General features: G+C 38.4%; 1 protein-coding gene across 1 annotated transcript in view; it reads right to left on the minus strand.

Moving 5' to 3' along the window:
• Nucleotides 1–436: 436 nt before the first annotated feature.
• LOC104373253 (macrophage mannose receptor 1) overlaps nt 437–20202 on the minus strand; it is a 30332-nt gene continuing 10566 nt past the window's right edge. The window contains 22 exon segments of the mRNA XM_086614350.1: nt 437–681; nt 1107–1148; nt 2634–2801; nt 4297–4413; nt 4590–4742; nt 5764–5929; nt 7552–7784; nt 8578–8680; nt 10247–10395; nt 11716–11830; nt 13318–13460; nt 14693–14740; nt 14743–14792; nt 15776–15843; nt 16337–16416; nt 16419–16505; nt 16594–16629; nt 17099–17243; nt 18085–18172; nt 18932–19053; nt 19442–19641; nt 20034–20182. Of these exon segments, the coding sequence (XP_086470476.1) occupies nt 437–681; nt 1107–1148; nt 2634–2801; nt 4297–4413; nt 4590–4742; nt 5764–5929; nt 7552–7784; nt 8578–8680; nt 10247–10395; nt 11716–11830; nt 13318–13460; nt 14693–14740; nt 14743–14792; nt 15776–15843; nt 16337–16416; nt 16419–16505; nt 16594–16629; nt 17099–17243; nt 18085–18172; nt 18932–19053; nt 19442–19641; nt 20034–20182 (2707 nt within the window).

Consider the following 20202-nt stretch of genomic DNA (forward strand, 5'->3'; position numbering starts at 1 on the left):
GTCCAACCTGGACAATTCTGCCAGTCTACTCTGAAGATCAGGGATGGTATTTTCAGGATTCCCACAGATCTGGATGTACTTTTAGGAGCATGCTAAAGAGATTGTTCTCACAGTTGCCTGTAGTGAGCATGGTTCTTCTTGTGCCTAGAGGTGATGCTGGACCCATGCAGAGACTGGAACTGCCTGAGTGTTCACTTACACAGCATAGCTCCAGGTCTGTGTGTGTGCTCAACAGTCCTCCCACGTACTGCTGTTTGTGAGCAGATCTCTGGATCTGCCTTGCAAGATTGCTTGTTCCTGCTAGTACGGAAAGCAAGAAGCATCCTGTGCAAAATGAACTAGAGTTTCCATAGGAGAAAAATCTTTTTGTCTTAAGAATGTTTGCGTTCCAGTGCTTTATTTCCTTTCAAAATCAGGCCCAAGATTACCCTGCTTATTAAACTGTTGCCTGCTCATTTTGTTCAATATTTGTCACAAGACAATTAGATTCATGAGTTCCAGGGTCAGTATCACCACAGTATATGGCATTGTCAAAACTGGCTGTAATTGTTTGCCGATCACGTCTTTTTTTATAGAAGAAATAGAATGTAAGGCCAGTTCCTGTTAGCAGGAGGAAGATCAGTATAACAATCATCCCACCTAAACTACTCGTGGACGAAGCAACAGCTTCATTTGTTGATGCTGTGAAAGACAAAATAGAATAATTACTACAAATGGCAAGAGACTGCTATTACATACAACAAACATCTCCCTGAGTAAACCGAGTGAACTGTAAAAGTACTGAATGATCATAACAGCAGTGAAAATGTATGTGTGCTTGGGATGGACAATGCAAAGTTGGACTCAATTTCTTCTATGTTCCTTTTAAAAGGAGTATTATATTGTACCACAGTATGCAATTTGTAAAGCAGAAAAAAAAAAAAAGGAAAAATCAATAAGACATCCGGTTTGAGACAAGAGCTCTCTTTTAAACAGATTTCAAATAAAATCATCTGTGACAGTTCAATGAGTATTGCCTTTTCTGGAGGCAATTTTACTTGTAAATAGTAAGTGCCTATAAACTTACTGAAATTTCTGTTTAATGTGCTTATAAGAAAATAACTTACCTTTATGGACAGGTGAATCATGGGTTGGCCCAACTTCAGCAACTATAAATTAAAATATATATATATTAGACATCGTTTGCAGGCAACCATTCAAAGATTAAATAAATACTGTGTACATAATTTTTGCTTTGCATTCCTATCAAATTTTAAATAATCACAGAATTATAGAATGTTTTAGGTTGGAAGAGATCTTAAAAAACATCCAGTTCTAAGCTTTCTTGTAGGCCCCCTTTAGGTACTGGAAGGCTGCTCTAAGATCTCCCTGGAGCTTTCTCTTCTTCAGGCTGAACAACCCCAACTCTCTCAGCCTGTCCTCACAGAGGTGTTCCAGCCTCAGTCATCTTCATGGCCCTTCTCTCAACCTGCTCAAGCAGGTCCATGTCTTTCTTACACTGTGAGCCCCAAAGCCAAACATAGTACATGGATATGAAAATATACTAAAACATTTTCCCTGAAAATTCAGGCTGAATTCATCTTTTATTCTTGTTAAAAATATTTGAAAAAAAAAAAAATCAAGCCAACCTGTTGTGTCACTGTTAACTTCCTTTTCCTCCCTTCATTCGTTGGAGAATATGATTCCATTGCTTGCAGGACTGGCCGGCTGGGCCCTACAAAGCTCATGTCAACCTGCACTCTTGGAGATCCACAAGCAGGAGACTCAACTGGTTCCACATTGCATTTGTTATCTTTGTGCAGTGGATCTGTTTGCCAAGGGCAAATCTGGCCTATTTCAAACTGTCTCCTAGTTGATGTGTGCAAATGCAGCTGAATCTGTGTGCATACGGTGACTCACAGTAGCTGCATGTGTGCAGATTTGCACCTTCACACTTCATGCAACACTGCTGCGCAGGCAAGCAGGACTCACCTCAGCCTTTGACCCATTCAGGTTTTGCAAGGGTTGACATCCAAAGAACCACAAGGCCACAAGTAACCATGAAAAATGAAATGTATTATGCTGTTTGGGTGTCTTGGCATGTCTCCCTATGCCTGTGTCAGCAGAGAAATGAATTGGGTCTCACTGCCCACTCTCACTTGATGCTTTCTGCTTGGCCATCCAGCAAATCCCAGCACACTTCACTGGTACCAACCCCACCAGCAGCACTTTCTGCAGCAGCTCGGTGACTTTGCACTGCTGCCCTCCAGCTTAGCTGTCAGGAGAGTGACTCTCTTCTCAGCACTAGTTTAATTATCTATTGGTCACCTACTGGCCCTTGCACTCTAGCCATAATGACTATGAATTTTCTCCTTGCTTTCACCAGGTGATACGTTCTCCCCTACTCCAGGGTACAGCAAATGCCAAAAAAACAATTTTTTTAAACTGAGAAGAGGAAACAATTACAGGTTCTTCTCCAACATTGCTTCTCATTGTCCTTAACAGATGGCATTGTCCTTAACAGATGGCTTTGATGCGGGCGCACAAGCATCAACATCAATACATAAAGCTTACCCAGTGCATAAGCAGTTTGACTTGATGTATATTAACCACTACTTCTAAAACAACCCAGTGCACAGAAATTCAGAACTTACTTTTGGGGATTTTGCAAATAAAATTCTGGTCAACAGAGCAGTAATAGTTTCTCCATGTTCCACTCGAAACATCCATATCAACACAATGTTCATCAAAAAGTGCTGTAGGCTCTCCTTCCTCCCAGTTGACAAATTCTACTGCACTTCTGTCTGTCCATAGCCATTCACCTAAAATGAAAGTATTAACTAATGAGTGAATGAAGTCAAGAATCATTTCTAGTTTATCAGGCACAACAGCATTGGATATGGAGTTTATTAGTTGATTAAATTATCATCATAGAATCATAGAATCATAGAATCGTAGAATCGTAGAATGGTTAGGGTTGGAAGAGACCTTAAAGATCATCTAGTTCCAATCCCCCTGCCATGGGCAGAGAAATCCTCCACTATCACAGTGGGCTCATTTCTCATTCATCTAACAATCAGAGATGTTCAGATGGGAGTGTACCAAATGTAAATTCTCACAGACACTAAGTTAGCTCCATTAGCCTTCAGGGCCATGGCTGTCAGTGATATAAGGAAGACATGTCCAGCTTACATAAGGACTTCTAGAAGAAGCCTGTGCCCAGGACTCACCTGTGCCTGGGAGCCTTAAGAAAAGCAGAGCACCTGCAAGAGCCACGCTCTGCAGTTCAACGCTCCAGATCACTGAGGAGATTTTCATCACATGTGGATTCAAGATTAGTGAATAGCTGCTTTATTAGAGCTGGATTAATTATATTTGCAGACTGAATCAGCTCTCTTTAATAATTGCTCCCTGCTTATCTCCTGCTAACACCCATCAAGTAGGAACAATTGCCATCTCTGCTCCCTCAGGGTGTGCTTTCATGGCAGCATATGCTGATATAACTCACAACTGTCTCAAAGCCACCTCCTGCAGCTGCACAGACAAACCTGGCTCACCGTGCAACAAGGTGCCTGTCGTTGCTGGTGGTGAGAGACAGGGACTTGGGGGGCCATAGCCAAGGCCACTCACTGCAGCCCAATCTAGGCTCTCTCTGGAGATGTACCCCCAACTTCTTCCGTGAAAAACAGGCTTCAGAATTACAATAATATAGAAAACAGAATCAAATTTGCCATTAAAAAAAAAACAAAAAACAAACAAAACAACAACAATAACAAAAAAAAAAACCCACAAAACAAACCAGCTTAAATACTTTTGGATAAAAATAAAAAGTTCTATCAAGAAACTTATGAAAAAAACTTGAAATTTAGATTAAGAAATGTTATTAGGCAGCTTATATGAGCTGCCATCCCCTGTGTTGTTTAGAAATAAATTTTGGATTAAGGCTGCTTCTGCTTTTAATTACAAGATAATATTTTTCTTAAAAGACTAATACTGGTTAAATGTCAAGCAATTTAAGTAAAAAGAAAGAACAGGAAATGTTTTAATCAATTACCGCACTGCTAAGCTAGACTCTCTTACAGACTATAATATATTCTAATTACAGTAAAGACACAAAAAAATGTAGACCTCTTGGTGGTTTATGTTTTAAGTATTTTAGCAGAAAAGCGATTAAACATTTAACAGTTGATTTCTCTCAGATTATTTATTTAATATTTAGTATATTAGTATTAGTATTTAGCATGTTAGTGTTATTTAGTATTCTCTCTGTTTATTTAATATTTATTTCCATCTCAGTATGTTTCATGAAATAATTACCATCAATATTTTTGAACAATCCTATCCAAAACTTTCTGAAGTCGTTTGCAATTGGAGACAAATAAAGTAAGAGAAAGTTCAATTCAGCTGAATCTTCTATGGAAACCAGAGAAGCACCTAAAAATATTAAATAAATATTACATATAATTTCAGCAAAATTTTCCATTAGAAATTAACTAACTCAGTAAACAATCATGATACGTTTCATGATCAACTTTTTCATATAGTAGAAAATCTTGATAATAAATTTAAATTTGCTGTAGCTTATAACTGATTTACATACACGCACTTACCCATCTGAATACATGTCATGGAAGCATCAGGCCAGCTTTCCTCAGAAGTGGTGTGAACATAGTAGCAATGACCACGGAAGGGAATCCAAGATCTACCACGCTTTGGTTCAGGACACTTTCCAGGAAGCTGTGGTGGTTCACTAGGGATTAACTCTATTAAGGAGACACGCAGGTTTCAGTGGGGTCTTAAAAGCCAAGGGAAATGCGCACTCCTGCACCACACATCAACCGTATCGATTTGACAGGGATTCCAGTAAAACGAGTATTCCATAGACTTAACTAATGATAAAAGATTGAACTAATCATGGTAAACTAGTAACAAACTATACTGGTTGGAGCTGGTTCTCCAATCTGCTAAAGAAGGCTTACACCAGTCTTACTGCAATTGTCTTCAGCAAGGCAGTTTTTACATAAAACTTGTGAAACAGAATGAGGAACGAGTCAGTATGCATAAAGGATCTCAACACCACCACCACAAGCCAGTGGCTTGCGTCCAGCCAGTTTGTAGCAAGGTCAGCCAGAGAAGCTGTCTGTACTTGCCATTGTACATCCTAAACTATGCAAAAGTAGAATTAGTAGCCTATTGCATCGTCTGACTAAAGCTTAAGCAGAGCTTAAATGAATATAAAATTTCCTGTGAGGTACGGAGCAGAGATCATAAATCTCATATATAATTTAAAATATGTTTGAAAATTAGGGGCAATACTTGAGCTTTAAAGTATCTCAGTAGAAGCTTTCCAGGATCTTATACTTTCAACAAATACAAATGAATCAATTCTGCCGCCACATTGACAGAAGTTTCTTATCTCCCAGTATTACAAAATATGCTTTTAAATGTAAAAATGTATCATTCATATGTTTATAGTTAGGCTAAAGTTGATTAAGTCTGCAGTTCCTGACAAACAGGGATGCAGAAAAGTTCTATTGCTTGTTGCATGAAACGTCACAGTTGTCTTTACAATGTGCATGTGTTGACTGGCCTGTGAAATGAAAGGTCTGGAGATGACTTAAGTCAGACTGGATCTTGGAGTTCTTCGTTAACAAAAGCAATAGTTTACCAGAAGGCATACACCATCTCTCACAATCTTTTCATATGTGGAAAAGTTAAATTCAAATCAAGCCATGAATTTAAATTCCAGGCTCCCAAATCACATTTCTGCCATTCACAACTTACCATTGGATTGTTTACAGACAGATAAAAATGTTTCATTGCAAGATGCTGTCTTCCAAAAACCATCCAAATCTAGATAGACACAGGCTATGTTCTTATTTGGCTCTCCACTGGCCCAGTTATGATACCTGCTCCTCCTTCTGTCTGACCATAAGTAATGACCATGAGACTAAAAGGAAATGACAGTAAAGATTGTGTCACATACAACAATTAGATTGACAGAGCATTAAGATTGCACTTGCAGGTATGTAAAAGTTAAGAAGCATCAGAATCACATTTTCTCACACTAAATTAATTCATCCTCTGTCATGAATACGTGACAGTCTGGCCCAGACTTCCACTCTCCACAGCAGTAAAGGCAGTGGTCCTACAGTGTTTATTTAGCACGCAACATATGTTGTTCAATAAACACCATCCGTCTTGCGCAGTAGATGGGCAAAGGGCCTTGAGGGAGCAAATGTTAATACACAGTTGAAAATTTTATCTAAGGAGTCCACATCTATGCACAGATCAAATAAAAACTGCAGAGAAATTATTGTTAACATTCCTCTACCACAGGCTTCTCTATATATTTAGAAAACACGTAGAAAAAGCAGAAGTTCCACTGGAGAGAAGAACACAATACTGATGACTTTTTTCATGGGGCATACACCACAGACCTGCCACCCATGCTAACAGGGCTTGTGGTAGGTCTCTAGCTCTTGCAAGGATCAGCTACTAAAGACAAGCTCAGCATGTATTTTTTTCATGGATGTCACCAGTATTTCCAGAGGATGACCAACATTAGTCACAGCCATGGCTCCTGACACCCCATCCTGTGCAGCCTAGCCCCTTCTTCCTGTCATCTTTGAAGGCAGGCTCCCATCTGGCTCGTTGTGCCTTTCCTGTCCTTTTTCCTTTGAAGTCTTTGCCACGTTTCATCCCAGATTCCTATCTCGTCCTGGTTTCAAAGTGCCTGCTGTCACTGAAGTTCGGCTCTGGTTCTTCTCATGTCAGCAACTGTGCCCTCTCTCAGTCCTGTGTCCCACCTAGCTCCAGCTCTACCTCTCTTCTCTTGGTTTCCTCACAACTCTGGTTCCACAAATATCCAGCTGTGTCATCTTTTTTCGTGTTCTTTTTACATGTCTCCAATAGCTTCTTCCTTTTTCAGGCCTTTCCACTCTTTGCTGACTGAGTCTGTTGAAAGTTTTTCAGGAGGCACTGGCTTCAGCTCCAAAAAACAGCCTAAGGTGTCCCCATTGCCAGCAGCCCGCTCCCATCTCTCCGCTGCATCTGCCGTTTCCCCTATTGCTCAGAACAAGCTCTTGCAGTGCTAGGCTGTAAACTAAAACAAGGCTTAAAATAGCCTCATGAAGAAAGAACTATTTTTAACGCAAGTTGTTTCGGTGGTGTGCTCCATGATGTGTCTTCAGAAACGGCAGTGCTCCCCCATATTAGTGTGTGGTAGACTGTGGCATAGGAAGTGGAAACTTCATAGCCACTTTCACTGCTGAAGCCGCTATCTACTGCAACTACGTCCTTGGTGGCATTTGAACTGCAAACTGTGGCGGTTCCCACTTACATGATGGCCAAATGTTTGAGTGTGTAAAACCCTTGAAGTGGTGGGAAGTCAGGTATCTCAGCAAGACTTTGATAGCTGCCACATGTTCACAGATCTGACCAATCGCACTCACATGGGAGCAAACAGCACCCGAAGAGGCGGATCCCGTCAGCCTCTGAACAAGGAATATGCTTGATCTGTGCTGATCTAGGGTAAGCAGTATGATTGTCACAAGCATTTGATGGACTCACTGTGTTGCTGGTAAGACCAATCCATACAGGTTCCCCGTGCCTTAGTATTTGTAACCACAGGTAAGATTCGGCAAAAGGATCCAAAACGCTGGCGAGTTCTGCAGACTGGTCTCTGCAGTTCTTCTGTGCTTCTTCCCACGTCATGTTGTAGTTGATGACTGCATAGCGGTCATCACCATAGTTGTTATAGCCAAACATCGGAACTACGGGTTGGGAGTTTGGTAGTTTGGGGTCTGTTATGAGCAAACAATCAAAAAGAAAAGTCAAATGCTTTATACCGGCTAGACATATAACAGTGAGAGAAGATCTAACGTAGTAGAGCAGTCAAGTAACTAAGAGAGGCTGGAATAACAAATTAAGATGCAGGTCAACTATCAACTATTCTTGTCAGAATAAACTTTTAGCATAAATATCTGTATCTCCTCCAGGAATGCACTCTGCAAGCTCTAAAACTTCCCAAAGCATACTGTAACTGTGTATAGCATTAAAGGGAACAATCTTCCCACTTTTTCCACAATATATTAGCATTTGTTGTATTTCTAACAAGGAACAGGGTACACTAAGCACACCATGAGAAAGCAGAGAGATGTAAATGCTGCTGATGAAACTGCCTAAGTAAGAATGTAAAGGAAATAAAGCAGGGAAGTTTTTCAGAACAAAGAAGTTGCAATGCTTTTAAGTATGATGGTAGAATTTCAATTTTGAATAATTTTCCCATATAAAGACAAAACTGTTGTCTCTCCCTCTCAATTGCTAAAAATAGTAAAATACATGATGATCCATAGATTTTTTAATATATTTTTTTTTTTAGTTACTGGTCTAGTCCTTGTAATAGGAAATGTCAAGAGTTTTTTCTCCAAAAAAGAGAATGTGAGCTCATTTTGTTAAAATGGTCTGTAGTGACTGTGATACTGTCAGATTAATTTCAGCTAAAACAGGGTTGAATATGAGAAAGTAGCTTTTAACACCAGTTTGACATAACCACAATAAATCAGCTGTACTAGAAAGTGGTGAAAGAAAACTCACCAGAATTTTTCTGGCATATGTAGCTTTTGCTTGTTTTACATTCTTCATCCTTCCATTTCCCTGCCTGTTCGATAGGGTTCTTCATCATAAAGACACAGTCATCCTACAGAGGAAACAAGATTAACAAGAAAAACGTGCGGATAGATAGGAAACGTACCTACTTCTGCTGAATACACAGATTCACTTGTCACATGCAGTCACACACAGATGAATAATATGAAAGTCATGTATGTGAACTCATAGCAGCAACGATCAGGAGCAGTAACATGACAATACGCTTTTACAACTCAGCCGTAGGAAAGTTTGCACTTGGATGACGGAGTTGCAAAGAGCAGCACAGAGGCAGGAAGAAGAGTCTGGGACTATCTGTATGTATATAATCTCTGTGCATGCACGTGTGTGTACATGAGTGTGTGTGCAGGTAGACGTGCATGTGCTTGTTCTGGCTCACAGGACATTTCTGTTGCTGTTTTCCTGGAGGTTATGGGGAACTCTTCTCAGCCCTGAGTCTTGCCTAGAGAGTTGAAATCCTCTTCCTGCCCCGATCCGGCACTAGGATCCAAAGTTGTCACCACCACAGTGCAGTAATGTAGAGGTAGTGATCAGAAACAACCTTTCATGAGGGACACTTCGCAAACCCTTTCCACTGCAATTTGAGCTCTTTACCTTCCTCCTTTGCCTCCTCCAGCATAAGAAGCTGCTGCTTGGCTTTCTGCAGCAATAGGCAGCAGCTCTCCCCACCTTGTATCAGCCAAACATCATGCTACCTTCAAACTCGCTCAAGAGCATTAGCCCAGGTCTTGGCTGCAAGTGAAGGAAGGTGTATGTGGAGCAACTTGTGTAGGGAAATGGGCATAGCCTTCTATAGAAAGTGTACACATGTGTGAGATGGGGAAGTCCTAGAAATCCCAAAACTCAGCTCTAGCCTGGATAGCAACAGAGGTTGGACTTCACAGAACTTCTTCCCGTTTTAGCTGGACTCAAAGGAATTCTGATATGAAAAAGAGAAACCTTGTAAGCTAGCACAGGATTACAGAAGTAGTACTCTCAAGTACAGTTTTCTACATCAGCCGTTTTACAATTATCGAATAACACTTAGTTTTGTCTTTCAATTAAACACAAAAAGTTATAGCAGTGCTGGAAGTTTCAAGCATGCAAAAGAGATCTTTCAGAAGGAAGATTTGATGGAAAGTATAGAGGGAGAAGACAAAAAAGAGAAAGGAAGATCCAGAGTCTCCTTATTTTGAGGATTTCAAAGCATTTATCTTAATAAGCTCAGTGCCAAGAAATGTAAGTATAAACAGTTATCTGAGTGTTTTCATCAGGTCTAAATAACATTCACTGTATTCCAAAGTTATACCATTACTGCTATGCTATGGTTTATTTGAATCTCCTGATCAGTCATGCTAAAGTGAGGGAAATTGGTCAGTTGTCTGAGTTTTGCACAATGCTTCTGAACCTCTGTCTGGATACAGAATCTTAACAAAACACAGAAGTTGAAAAAAATGTGTGAAGGTAGATCTGCCACATGATTACTCTGCTTTTAAAAACAAGAGTACTAAAAAACTTCATACAGGAAATTTTGCAGAAAATACAGTTGTAGCTACATACATTTTATTCATTTACCAAAGTTATAATGTTTAAGTGAAACACAGAAAATTATGTTTACCTTACTATAATAACTTCGGGAACCTTTTGCCCAATTTGTATAGTCAACTGGGCTTCCATCCGTCCATAAGTATGAGTGCTCCTGATTTATGTCATTCAGTCCAATCCAAGCATCGGTTGCAGTGTTTTTTAAGGGGGACATGAGGAAAGCTGAAGAAAAAAAGAAAAATTGTACAAGGAGGGAAACTGAATACACCTTTCCCTGGCAGTGCAGACTTTAGAGTGCCTGGAACCAGGATGATGAGCTTTGATTTTCTCTTTTTCAATAAGGTGGTAATCTTATGATAGAAATAAAAAGAATAGATAGATAGTGATCTGATGTTAAAGACAGAAAAAGTACTTGTAAACTCAAACATGTCCATGTTTGTCAAACAATTTTGCTACATAAAATTATTTTCAGAATTTTTTAAGGAATGTATATATACACTCTTCTGTGTTGTTCATCATCTGAGGAAGGAGGGAAAGCGTTTTAATAGTATTACAGAAATTAACATAGGTACATTAAGCCTTGGCACATAAAAAATGAGTTTACAGAATGTGCACGCCCTTTTCTCTTTTTAGCTTCGTTAACCAGACTTAATAACTTAAACAGGCATAACACAAATAACACTATTTAATAACCTAATATGCATGTACTGAGATCTCATCTTTTTGGAAGGCCAGATGCTGTTTCCCTTAGCTGCTGCGTAGACTGACTTTCCACTAAAAGAATGTCCTTCCTCTGTTACAGAAGAAATTATAAACCACAAGCACTGATGGAGGGAGCTAGGAGATGGCCCATGTGCAGCCTTCAGGACCTGAGACATGACATTTCCAGAGCAAACATGAGGCCTCACTAAAAAAACTGGTGTAGTGGAGGGTTTCCCTGCCCATGGCAGAGGGGTTGGAACTAGATCATCTTTGAGGTCCCTCCCAACTCTAACCATTCTATGATTCTATGATTCCATAACATGTTGAGCAGCAAGATGAGCAGGCTGAGGTCAGCAGAGAAAGAGAAGCAGGGTGCAGTTTGGACTCGAGCATTGGAGCTTTCTGCTTCCTGAGGTTGTGTCCTCCACTGACACCCACAGCATTTGGCTCAGCAGCAAGGTGCACAGTGATTTGTTTTGGTTTGGATATTACTTCCTCTGTGTGCTATTTTTACACGCACAATAAAAAAAAAAATTAAAAAAAAAAAGAAATATGGACATCTTATTATATGACAAGTCCCTAATACAAAATTTCAGTATTTGAACAGTATGAATTCCTTTGTGTGTCCTATATTAACCCCAAAGCTATGATTTTAAAAGTTAATTAAGACACTAAAACCTATGCAAGCATTTTTCCAAAGTTGGAATTTCTCATTCAACATAACTTTATACTAATATGGCATAAATAATAGCATATATTGCAGAAGCTATAACATCTATTTTAATCTATTTATCAACTACTTGATATCTAATCCAGTATTAAACCACTAGCACTTTATACCTTGCATTTCCTTTTTTGATATAGTAGCCAGGTTTCCTCCAAAACTAATACAGTCGTTCCGCGCAGCGTGCCATGTCAATGTATCATTTTCAGTAAGGCCAAATACTTTGAAACACTGAAAAAGAAAAGTGTGTCAAATCTGTAACTGGATGACATTTTACTTTCTGGTGAAAGCATCTGTTTGTAAGAAACAAGATAAGCTGGATATTTTAAACAAAAAGGGAGATTAGCTGATTTAACAGTCCTTTCTAACTTTTCTTTAGGTCTTTATGAAAGAGAAGATCTAGGCTAGAAAAGTAGCATAAATCCCAATATTTTAGCAGGAAGGAATATGTCAGTCTAATGATTTCAGCAGAAATTATGTTTAAGCTTCTGAGCACACTTCTGAGGTGTGACTTTGTGGTAGGATTGCCTAGGAAGACCTCAGTAAACAAACAAGGATAAGACATGTTACTGAATCTTCTGTTGCCCTTTTTATCCAACCAGGTTTGGTTCTCACAGGATATGATTTCTGTGATCAGAAAATTATTCTGACATTACAAAGAAAACCATGAATTTACCATTTCTAGTAATATGATCTCTGAGATTTAACCATGATTATGTCATTAGACAACTTTGTCAGAATGAAACAATCTAAATGTGATAATTAAAGTGTGCAACAGAAAAGTTAATCAGGCAATTTGGGGAAAAAGTTGGGTAAAAAGGAGGTAGGTCCATGACGGTCAGAAGCAGTGTGTAAACACTTGGAGAGGAGTCAAGGAAGGAGCCTTTGGAAGCTACTCTTCCAGGAAGTGAGGAAGAAAGAGACATTTCAGCTTGAAAGATCACTATGAAAGGGAACTAACTCTGAGTTTGTGACTTTTCCCCAGAATTGAATGAGAGAAGGAAAGAGGAAACAGCAGCTAGTGAATCCCTAACAAAGGAGCTCTATCAAACTGAAATCATATTTTGGCTTAGGAAGGAAGACAGACAGAGCTAGATGAGGCAATGTAATCAAGGATTATCTTCATTGCTAGGTTTATCTCAACAGTGTACGCTGTATCTTTCATAGCTTTGTCCATGACAATCTATGACTTTTAAATACATACAGTCTCTTATCCTGAACTTTTGTCTTTTGAGAAGACCAAGAGTGATGTTACATAGTAAAGTGTGGTGAAGCTTATAACTGGATTATTTAAAAATCTTATCAGGTGTTTGGTTATAGAAAAAAAAATGATACATTTGCTCAAGGGAAAGTGGCAGGCAAGGAACGAATAAGTGTCCAGGCAATCTGTGACAGCCAGATAAACTCGGCGCAGTAAACGAGAACATACAACAGCTCAACACACGGACAGTTGCTCGGCCATCCTTGACAACACTAAACGCTAGCAAAATATAAGATGAAGCTTGCATCTTGTATGTCTCATGCCCTCCCTCGTAACTGTTGTGATCCCAACAGAGGCTATAATTTCTATTTTAGTTGCATTTTTATAGTCTTTATATAAACACAATCAGAACGTATTTTGTGATAACTGAAAACCCTGCTACAACTGAAAAACTGAATCAAAGATGGTTTTTATTCTACTCTTTTAAAATACAATATACTGACATTTCATACTGCACCTTGTTATCAAAGAAGAGCCAGTCTTCTGGACACCCACCCTTTGGTGGTGGTGAAGTGGGAGTAACAGACGGACGAACAGTGTTGTTAAGCCTTTCGCAGATGAATAACTCAACGCTGCCACAATTGAGATCATTCCATGTGCCTGAAAGCAAATTAGAATAAAAGAAAAATAAAACGCGACTGACACTAGCACAAAAAGTGTCCTTTCCTAAAGTAAACCTATCATAAGAAGCAGAAATGATTAAAGTATTTGTATTTCTTTCCCTCAGAAATAATGAGTAATTTTTACGTATGTTCCTTAGAAATACTCGGGTTTTCAGCAAAATTCAGAATATGAATATTTTGTCAGAGAACTGAAATATTTCAATATTGCAAAACCATAACATTGCTAAAGGGGACTTTTAGTTCAAATGCTTAATTCACCTCTCTAAGATCTGTAAGATCTTTAGAATCACTCTGCTTGTATAAGGTACTTTGTCCTTGCTACCTTACTACCTGAGATTGTCACAGTCTTACAGTCCTCTGGATTTCTTTTCTCCCTATGGGAGCATGATGCAAGAATACAACATTATCATTATCATCCCCATTTTACAGATCAGGAACCAATAAGAAAATGGCATTAATTTCATTAGCGGTGGACAGTTACGAGGTAATTATCTACAGCAGAGCTAATAACACTTTATGTTTAATGGAAATATTGTCATTATAATTCAGTGAAGTTAAGGACATAATTCATCTTATCTTAATGAACATTTCAAAACAGGACATAATATTTACTCCCCAAAAGTGTTCACTTCCTTCCATTGACTTCTAACAGAGCCTAGGAAGATTGCCTTATCTACAGATTTTGAGACTAGAAATGTTTAGAAGTAGAAGAGATTAATTGCTCCAAAGAAGACTAAGTGCTTGGCTAGTGTAAGCATATTTGTATTTATTTTAATGGAAATAGCATATAGCGTTGTTTAGTAATAATCCAAGCCACTCCCAAGCCTTAGATTCTTAGAAGCTGCACAAATGATAACAGACAGCTGATGTTCTCGAGATGTAGTCATAAAATGGACAACGGTTACAGGAAAAACAATACTGACTCTATCCGCAGATGGTCTGATGCTTAACTGATACGTTCACATTCAAATTTTCGGACAAAGCTAAGATTCAAATTGCAGATGTAATCCAACATCTTAGCTAAATAGAGTTGATTTTTTTTTTTTAAGTACAAAATGAAAAGAGAGAATATGATTCATTTTCCTATGCTTTTTTAAACATTCTATCAGACATCAGCCTGCTCAGTATTATAACTCAGCCAGCCTTGCACATGCAGCCCTCCCAAGCCTGTGCCACACTGTGTGGACTGAATGTTGCTGTGGCACCCACCTGTTTGGGTATACATGACCACACAGTTTTCATCATTATTTGCAAATTGGGTTCATTTGGAGCCCAGGCAACATAGTTCACTGGAGATCCATCCATCCACCTGAAAGAAGCAATTTGGGGAAATGATAATTCTTAGTTGAATTAGTTAATATTTCTTTGTAAAGGACATATTAAAGTTTTGTATTTTAAGTTTCCTATATCCTAGCTTACAAACGCTTATTCTCTGGTAAAAGAAAACAAAGACTTGGAATTAGTAAAAAATATCTTTATATCAACTGTCTACTCTGTTGACCTAGCCCATGTTGTCTGAACTAATCATTTTAACTGATGGTCCAGGTCTTTCTTGGTCTCTGCACATTCATAGCCTGCAGGAAACACATCAGTGTAGCACCGGACCCGGCTTTCTCTGGAGCACAGAAACAAACCTGAGACTATTTTAGTAGTTTCCAGGGTCCAAATGAAGTGATATCAGATCTCGTAGGGTAAGAGAGCACCTTGAACCACACACTGGGAACTACTTGGAACCATTTTGTTACAGAAGTCTTTCACAGTATACAACTACTGCTTTTGGTTGTACAACGTCATTTCCTAGTGTCGTGATTCACAAATTTATTCTCGAAAAGTAGCCAAGAAAAAAGGAAAAAAGCCCTAGTGTGCTGAAAGGAGGAAAGTCAAGTGGGGAATCTACCAAGACTGAGAGCCTTCAGACAACATCAGCTCCAGGCCGATTTAGTGTTTTTCCAGTTTTTCGAGTAATGTCTGCAAGTACCATCTGGAACATCCTAGAGACCTCCAACCATTTTTATCTTTCATCTAACAAGGAAAAGGAGATGACAACACACTGGCTGCGAGTGAACATCTCAGCCTTATAATACAAAAGCAGATCACAGAACCAAAAAGAGGGGAAATAAAAGTGAAAATATGGGAGAAGTGCTCACCTGAGGAGCACAATCGTATTTTAAAACTTTATGTCAAGACATGGCTGTAGACAGGTTTTGTCAGTCATTGAGCTTTGTCTCTTATAGACAGCCATGTCAAATATCCACATTCTGAGTCTGACAAACTTAATTTGTTTTTACTTACCGGAATGTCTTATCTAGGCTTACACTCAAGCCGATATAGAAGCTATTTCCCAAGTCTTTATAGAAAGCCTAAAACACAAAAACAATTTTAATGAACTGTAAGAAAACAGATTTAAAATAAAATTATCAAGCTCTCAAAAACCACTTCAGTTTCAGTTGTACAATTGCATAGTATGCAATGTGCAGGGATTTTCTGGGATTATGTGCCTGAACTGCAAAATACAAAATTTTTCTTGAATTCTGTGAAAAGAATGACTTGGAAAATAAAACATACTCAGTAACTGTAGCTTTCAGCTAAACAGAGCAAGGTTTTTCAAAGTTGCACCCATGAGAGTGTTCTTGAAAATAAGCTGATGATTTGTCAACACGTAGCAATATATCAAAATACTGACTATGGTAAAGCTCCTAAGTAGCCAAGCCCATGAAAGGTGGCACTGATTTTTTTTTTTTATGATGGGGACCCCTTCCTAATATTTCATAAGACAGCTGAAATGGCTGCTTATGAAAGGTGCCTCAGTGTAGGACAGAACAGTGCATTTTTGAAGCAAAATATGTTTCTTACATATTTCCAAAGAAAATTTTTTTCACTTTCACTCTCAATGATAGCGAGATCACCACCATTTTTCTTGCAAAATTCCCTGGCTTTTCCACAGGCATGGGTTCCTTGCTGAAATAATATTCTTTGTGACTATATATTATCCAATCATCTTCACTAACGGTATATTCATAATCTGCAAGGTAAAACATTAAGCAGTCTGTAATAGAAATTAACATCATTATATATTAATTTATTTCTGTTATTGGAAGTACAAGACTTACTGAATGTGAAAGTAGGCTCTGGTTTCAGTGTTGCTCCTGCAATGTAAATCAATATCAGAGTATATTACATTTCTCAGACATCTCTCAATTAAATATATTTATACTGTTGTTAGCATTTTCATTCCAATCAATAAAATGAATCTTAAGAGTTACTCAGCATGCTTATTTTTGTGACAGAGTTTCTCAGAATATCTGAAAAAAAGGTGTTACACTCAGGAAAATACCATATTAGAGCTGATCACCAATTAAACTTACAGAAACTACACCCAAATTTAGGCTGCTGCATTTCACTTCCTCAACATACTGCATATATATCCCAAACTTACCCATGTATCTCAAGAATGAATTCATAGTTTCAATTGCTTTTATTTAAATTAAATGTATTTAGTGTTTCATTGTGCTCGATGGCACAGCTGGCACGTATACGTGCAGACAATGTGATCTGACCTGGAAAAGATGCTCATATCTGTGCCTAAAAGTTGTTTAAGGAAGGAAGTCCTCTTACCTTTTTTTATTTGGCAAACATAATCCTCCATATGCTCACAAAATAAATCATTCCAGTTCATATTATTGTAGCCATTAAACACACCACACTTTTCATTTCCATCATAATTGTTTGGTTCGCCATGTCCCCATTTTTCATAATTTACCTATAGGGAAACACAGCTTTGTTACTATTTCCCTTTTAAAGTGAAACCATTGTCTTATATCTATATATATATAACCTTTATATATAGAAAAATATATAATATATTATAATATATTATGAGAAATTATATATATTGTAAGAAATTATATAATTTCATATATATATTTATATATAAGGTTATATATATATATAAGGTTATATACATATAATCTTTGTGTTAAGGAAGCACACACTTCATTTGATTTCATCATCCATCTTGTGCTTTGATGTCAGGCCTTGTAAGGAGGAGGACATGACCCTTGCATATCATAATGGTTTGTCTGTGTATTTATAAGCAATGTTAGTAAGCCAAGAAGTTGTTGCCCTCTTTGTTACCAGGAGAGATTAAGTTCTCCTGCCAAATTCTAGAAAGAAGTGTCTAAGTACTGTCCTCTGTGTTGATTATCCTGCTCTGGTGTTTCAACCCAAGACAATCCATCAGTGCTGCCATATCGACTTGGGCCTTGCAGACCTTGATCTACTTAAGACAGTGAGGGCAACAAAGCCTAGCTTGTGTAGACATACAAAATTATCTCTAATAGTAAATGGCTAATGGGATTATAGAGATTAATACAACCAGCTTTATGTAGATCAAGAGAGATACTCCATCATCTTTGGTGTTCTTTCCATACTCTAAATGTCACACTGTTATCTGTAACTATAAAAATTAATTGCTAGAGTGGAATTGGATAGTGAAGACTTAAGGTCACTTGCAGCTTGTATAGGAGGAGTTGTGAGAAATATCTGCCAAGATATATACAGAAAATTAGACAAGCATCTGGAACAACAAATCGTTTACTCACTGGTGAGCCATCACTCCATGTAAATCCACTGTCAGAGTCCAAGGCACTTAAACCCATCCAGTAAGAAAAGTGAAGATAATCTCTCTTTCTGAATGATTACAAATATAGACAATCAGACATAGTGAGAAATAGAGAAGGAGAATACAGATCATTATGTTATTCTCAGTGTTTTGATGCTTGAAGTATCATTTGAGACAGTCATATGAAGTAATTATTCAATTTTAATGTGGGGAAAAACACTCTGGCGTTGCATGTAACAGGAAACAGTGAAACAGAGCTTCATGGGAAGGATTACAGATGTCATGAGTCCATAAATACTGAGTTAAATGAAAATATATCTTAAGGTTTTGGTTTGACCAAGTCGCTTAGGCATCCAAATTTAGATCTGTCTGTATTCATAGGCTTGATTTAAACATTCATATAGGCACATCAATAGGTCAGGCTTTCCTTAGTCTCCCAATTTTTCCTCGTAACTAAGGAAAGCAAGCAGCACAAACTATGTCTTTAATCAAGAGTATTTCATCAATTGATCAGCTACAAATGACCTAAAAAGATCAGTTTTATCCCTTTGAATTAAGCTCAGTTGAAACCAATTTTGATGATCCTTCTTTCATTTTGTGTGTTTTCAGGCTACTTCAATACATAGCATCACCTTCTCAGAGGCCTGCCAAGAAACCCTTTTGCTCTCCTCTTTCTACCCATTTCCTTCTGTCACTTTGCAAGGATATACATTGTCTTTTCAAAGTAGAAATTGATTAGCAGAAATCATTTATGTCTTTCAAAAGGTCATTTTCAAATGTTGAGGATTTTTTCCTAGATTTAAATGATACACCGTGCAGATACTTACAAGTGAGCTATTAGATTTTGTTCCTCTTCACTGTGGATACATGCCAGATCTCCTCCAATGGCTCTGCAAAAATCTCTTGCACCAAACCATGTTTGCATTTTCTCCCTTCCTCCCTGAAAAATCTATAAAAAGTGGACAACTAAATACTGTGTTGGGTATCACAGAAATTCAGAAACAACATTCTGGGCTTCTATCCTTCCTCTGGTCTCCTGGTCTGTAGTTTTATCACTTCCTATTTAATTGTGCAACCATAATCTTGTGGTCATCTATCAAATTTTGTTACTGGAACTTTGTTTTTCCTATCAGCTCAGAGTCCTAGCGACTCCAAAGATAGTTCAGCCTAGACAGCACTTTCCAGCACTTCCCCAACACACCACCTGGGGATGGCTGGAGAAGCGTTACCCTTGACTAGCTATCAGGTAAGCAGGGTAAAATCCACCTTCCATGCATACACAAAACGTATTCTCATTGTAAATGACAAACATTTGCTTTCAGAAGTTAATCACCTACTTTGAAGCAGAAGCTGCTCTGGGGAATGGATTCCCATCCCTCCGGGCATGATAGGAGAGGGGTCATCGTTGGAGGAGGAGGGGGGGTCACTCCCTCCACCAGCTGCTTGCAGACAAACATGTTTGTTTCTTCACAGTTCAAAATATCCCATAATCCAGCTGAAGTTCCTGTTATCATGGCCACGCAGCCTGACTCCCCTCCTTCATGAAACATAAAAGTTTTAAACCTTATTTATAAATAGCTGCATCTTCTGAAAACATATGCTACTTAATTAAATGTAACCTGTCCCCACTGTACTTAGATGTCAATAGCTCACATGAATTTCAATTAAATCATAAATAAACGAAATTCTTTTAACATAACACTATGAATCACCTATCAAAGCCATCAAACAACAGTGAATGATACCAACAGACGCATGCAGTCCCAGGTGGTCTATTGGAATCTGATTTAAATCCCATCAGCACAAATAGAAAGCTGCAACATTGTTTTTGAAATTTTATGCCAGCAGAATTTCTAAGCCACTATTCAGCTTCCAAACCCTCACTTCTCAGGCCCAGAGCAGAAAGTTGTTGGTCCCCATGGCACATACCGGCATTCCCTGCATTCCAGTGCGTGAAGGTGACCACATCCCCGCTGGCCCACCTGAACATCCCCTGCTCCTCTGTATCGGAGAGACCAATCCAGAAATACTTTGCTGGATTGAATCCAATTACAGAAGTCAAAAAAGCTTGTTCATATCTGTGAAGAATAAATATCAA

This window comes from Tauraco erythrolophus, chromosome 7, assembly GCF_009769465.1.
Source record: "Tauraco erythrolophus isolate bTauEry1 chromosome 7, bTauEry1.pri, whole genome shotgun sequence".
In the NCBI taxonomy this organism is placed as follows: Eukaryota; Metazoa; Chordata; class Aves; order Musophagiformes; family Musophagidae; genus Tauraco; species Tauraco erythrolophus.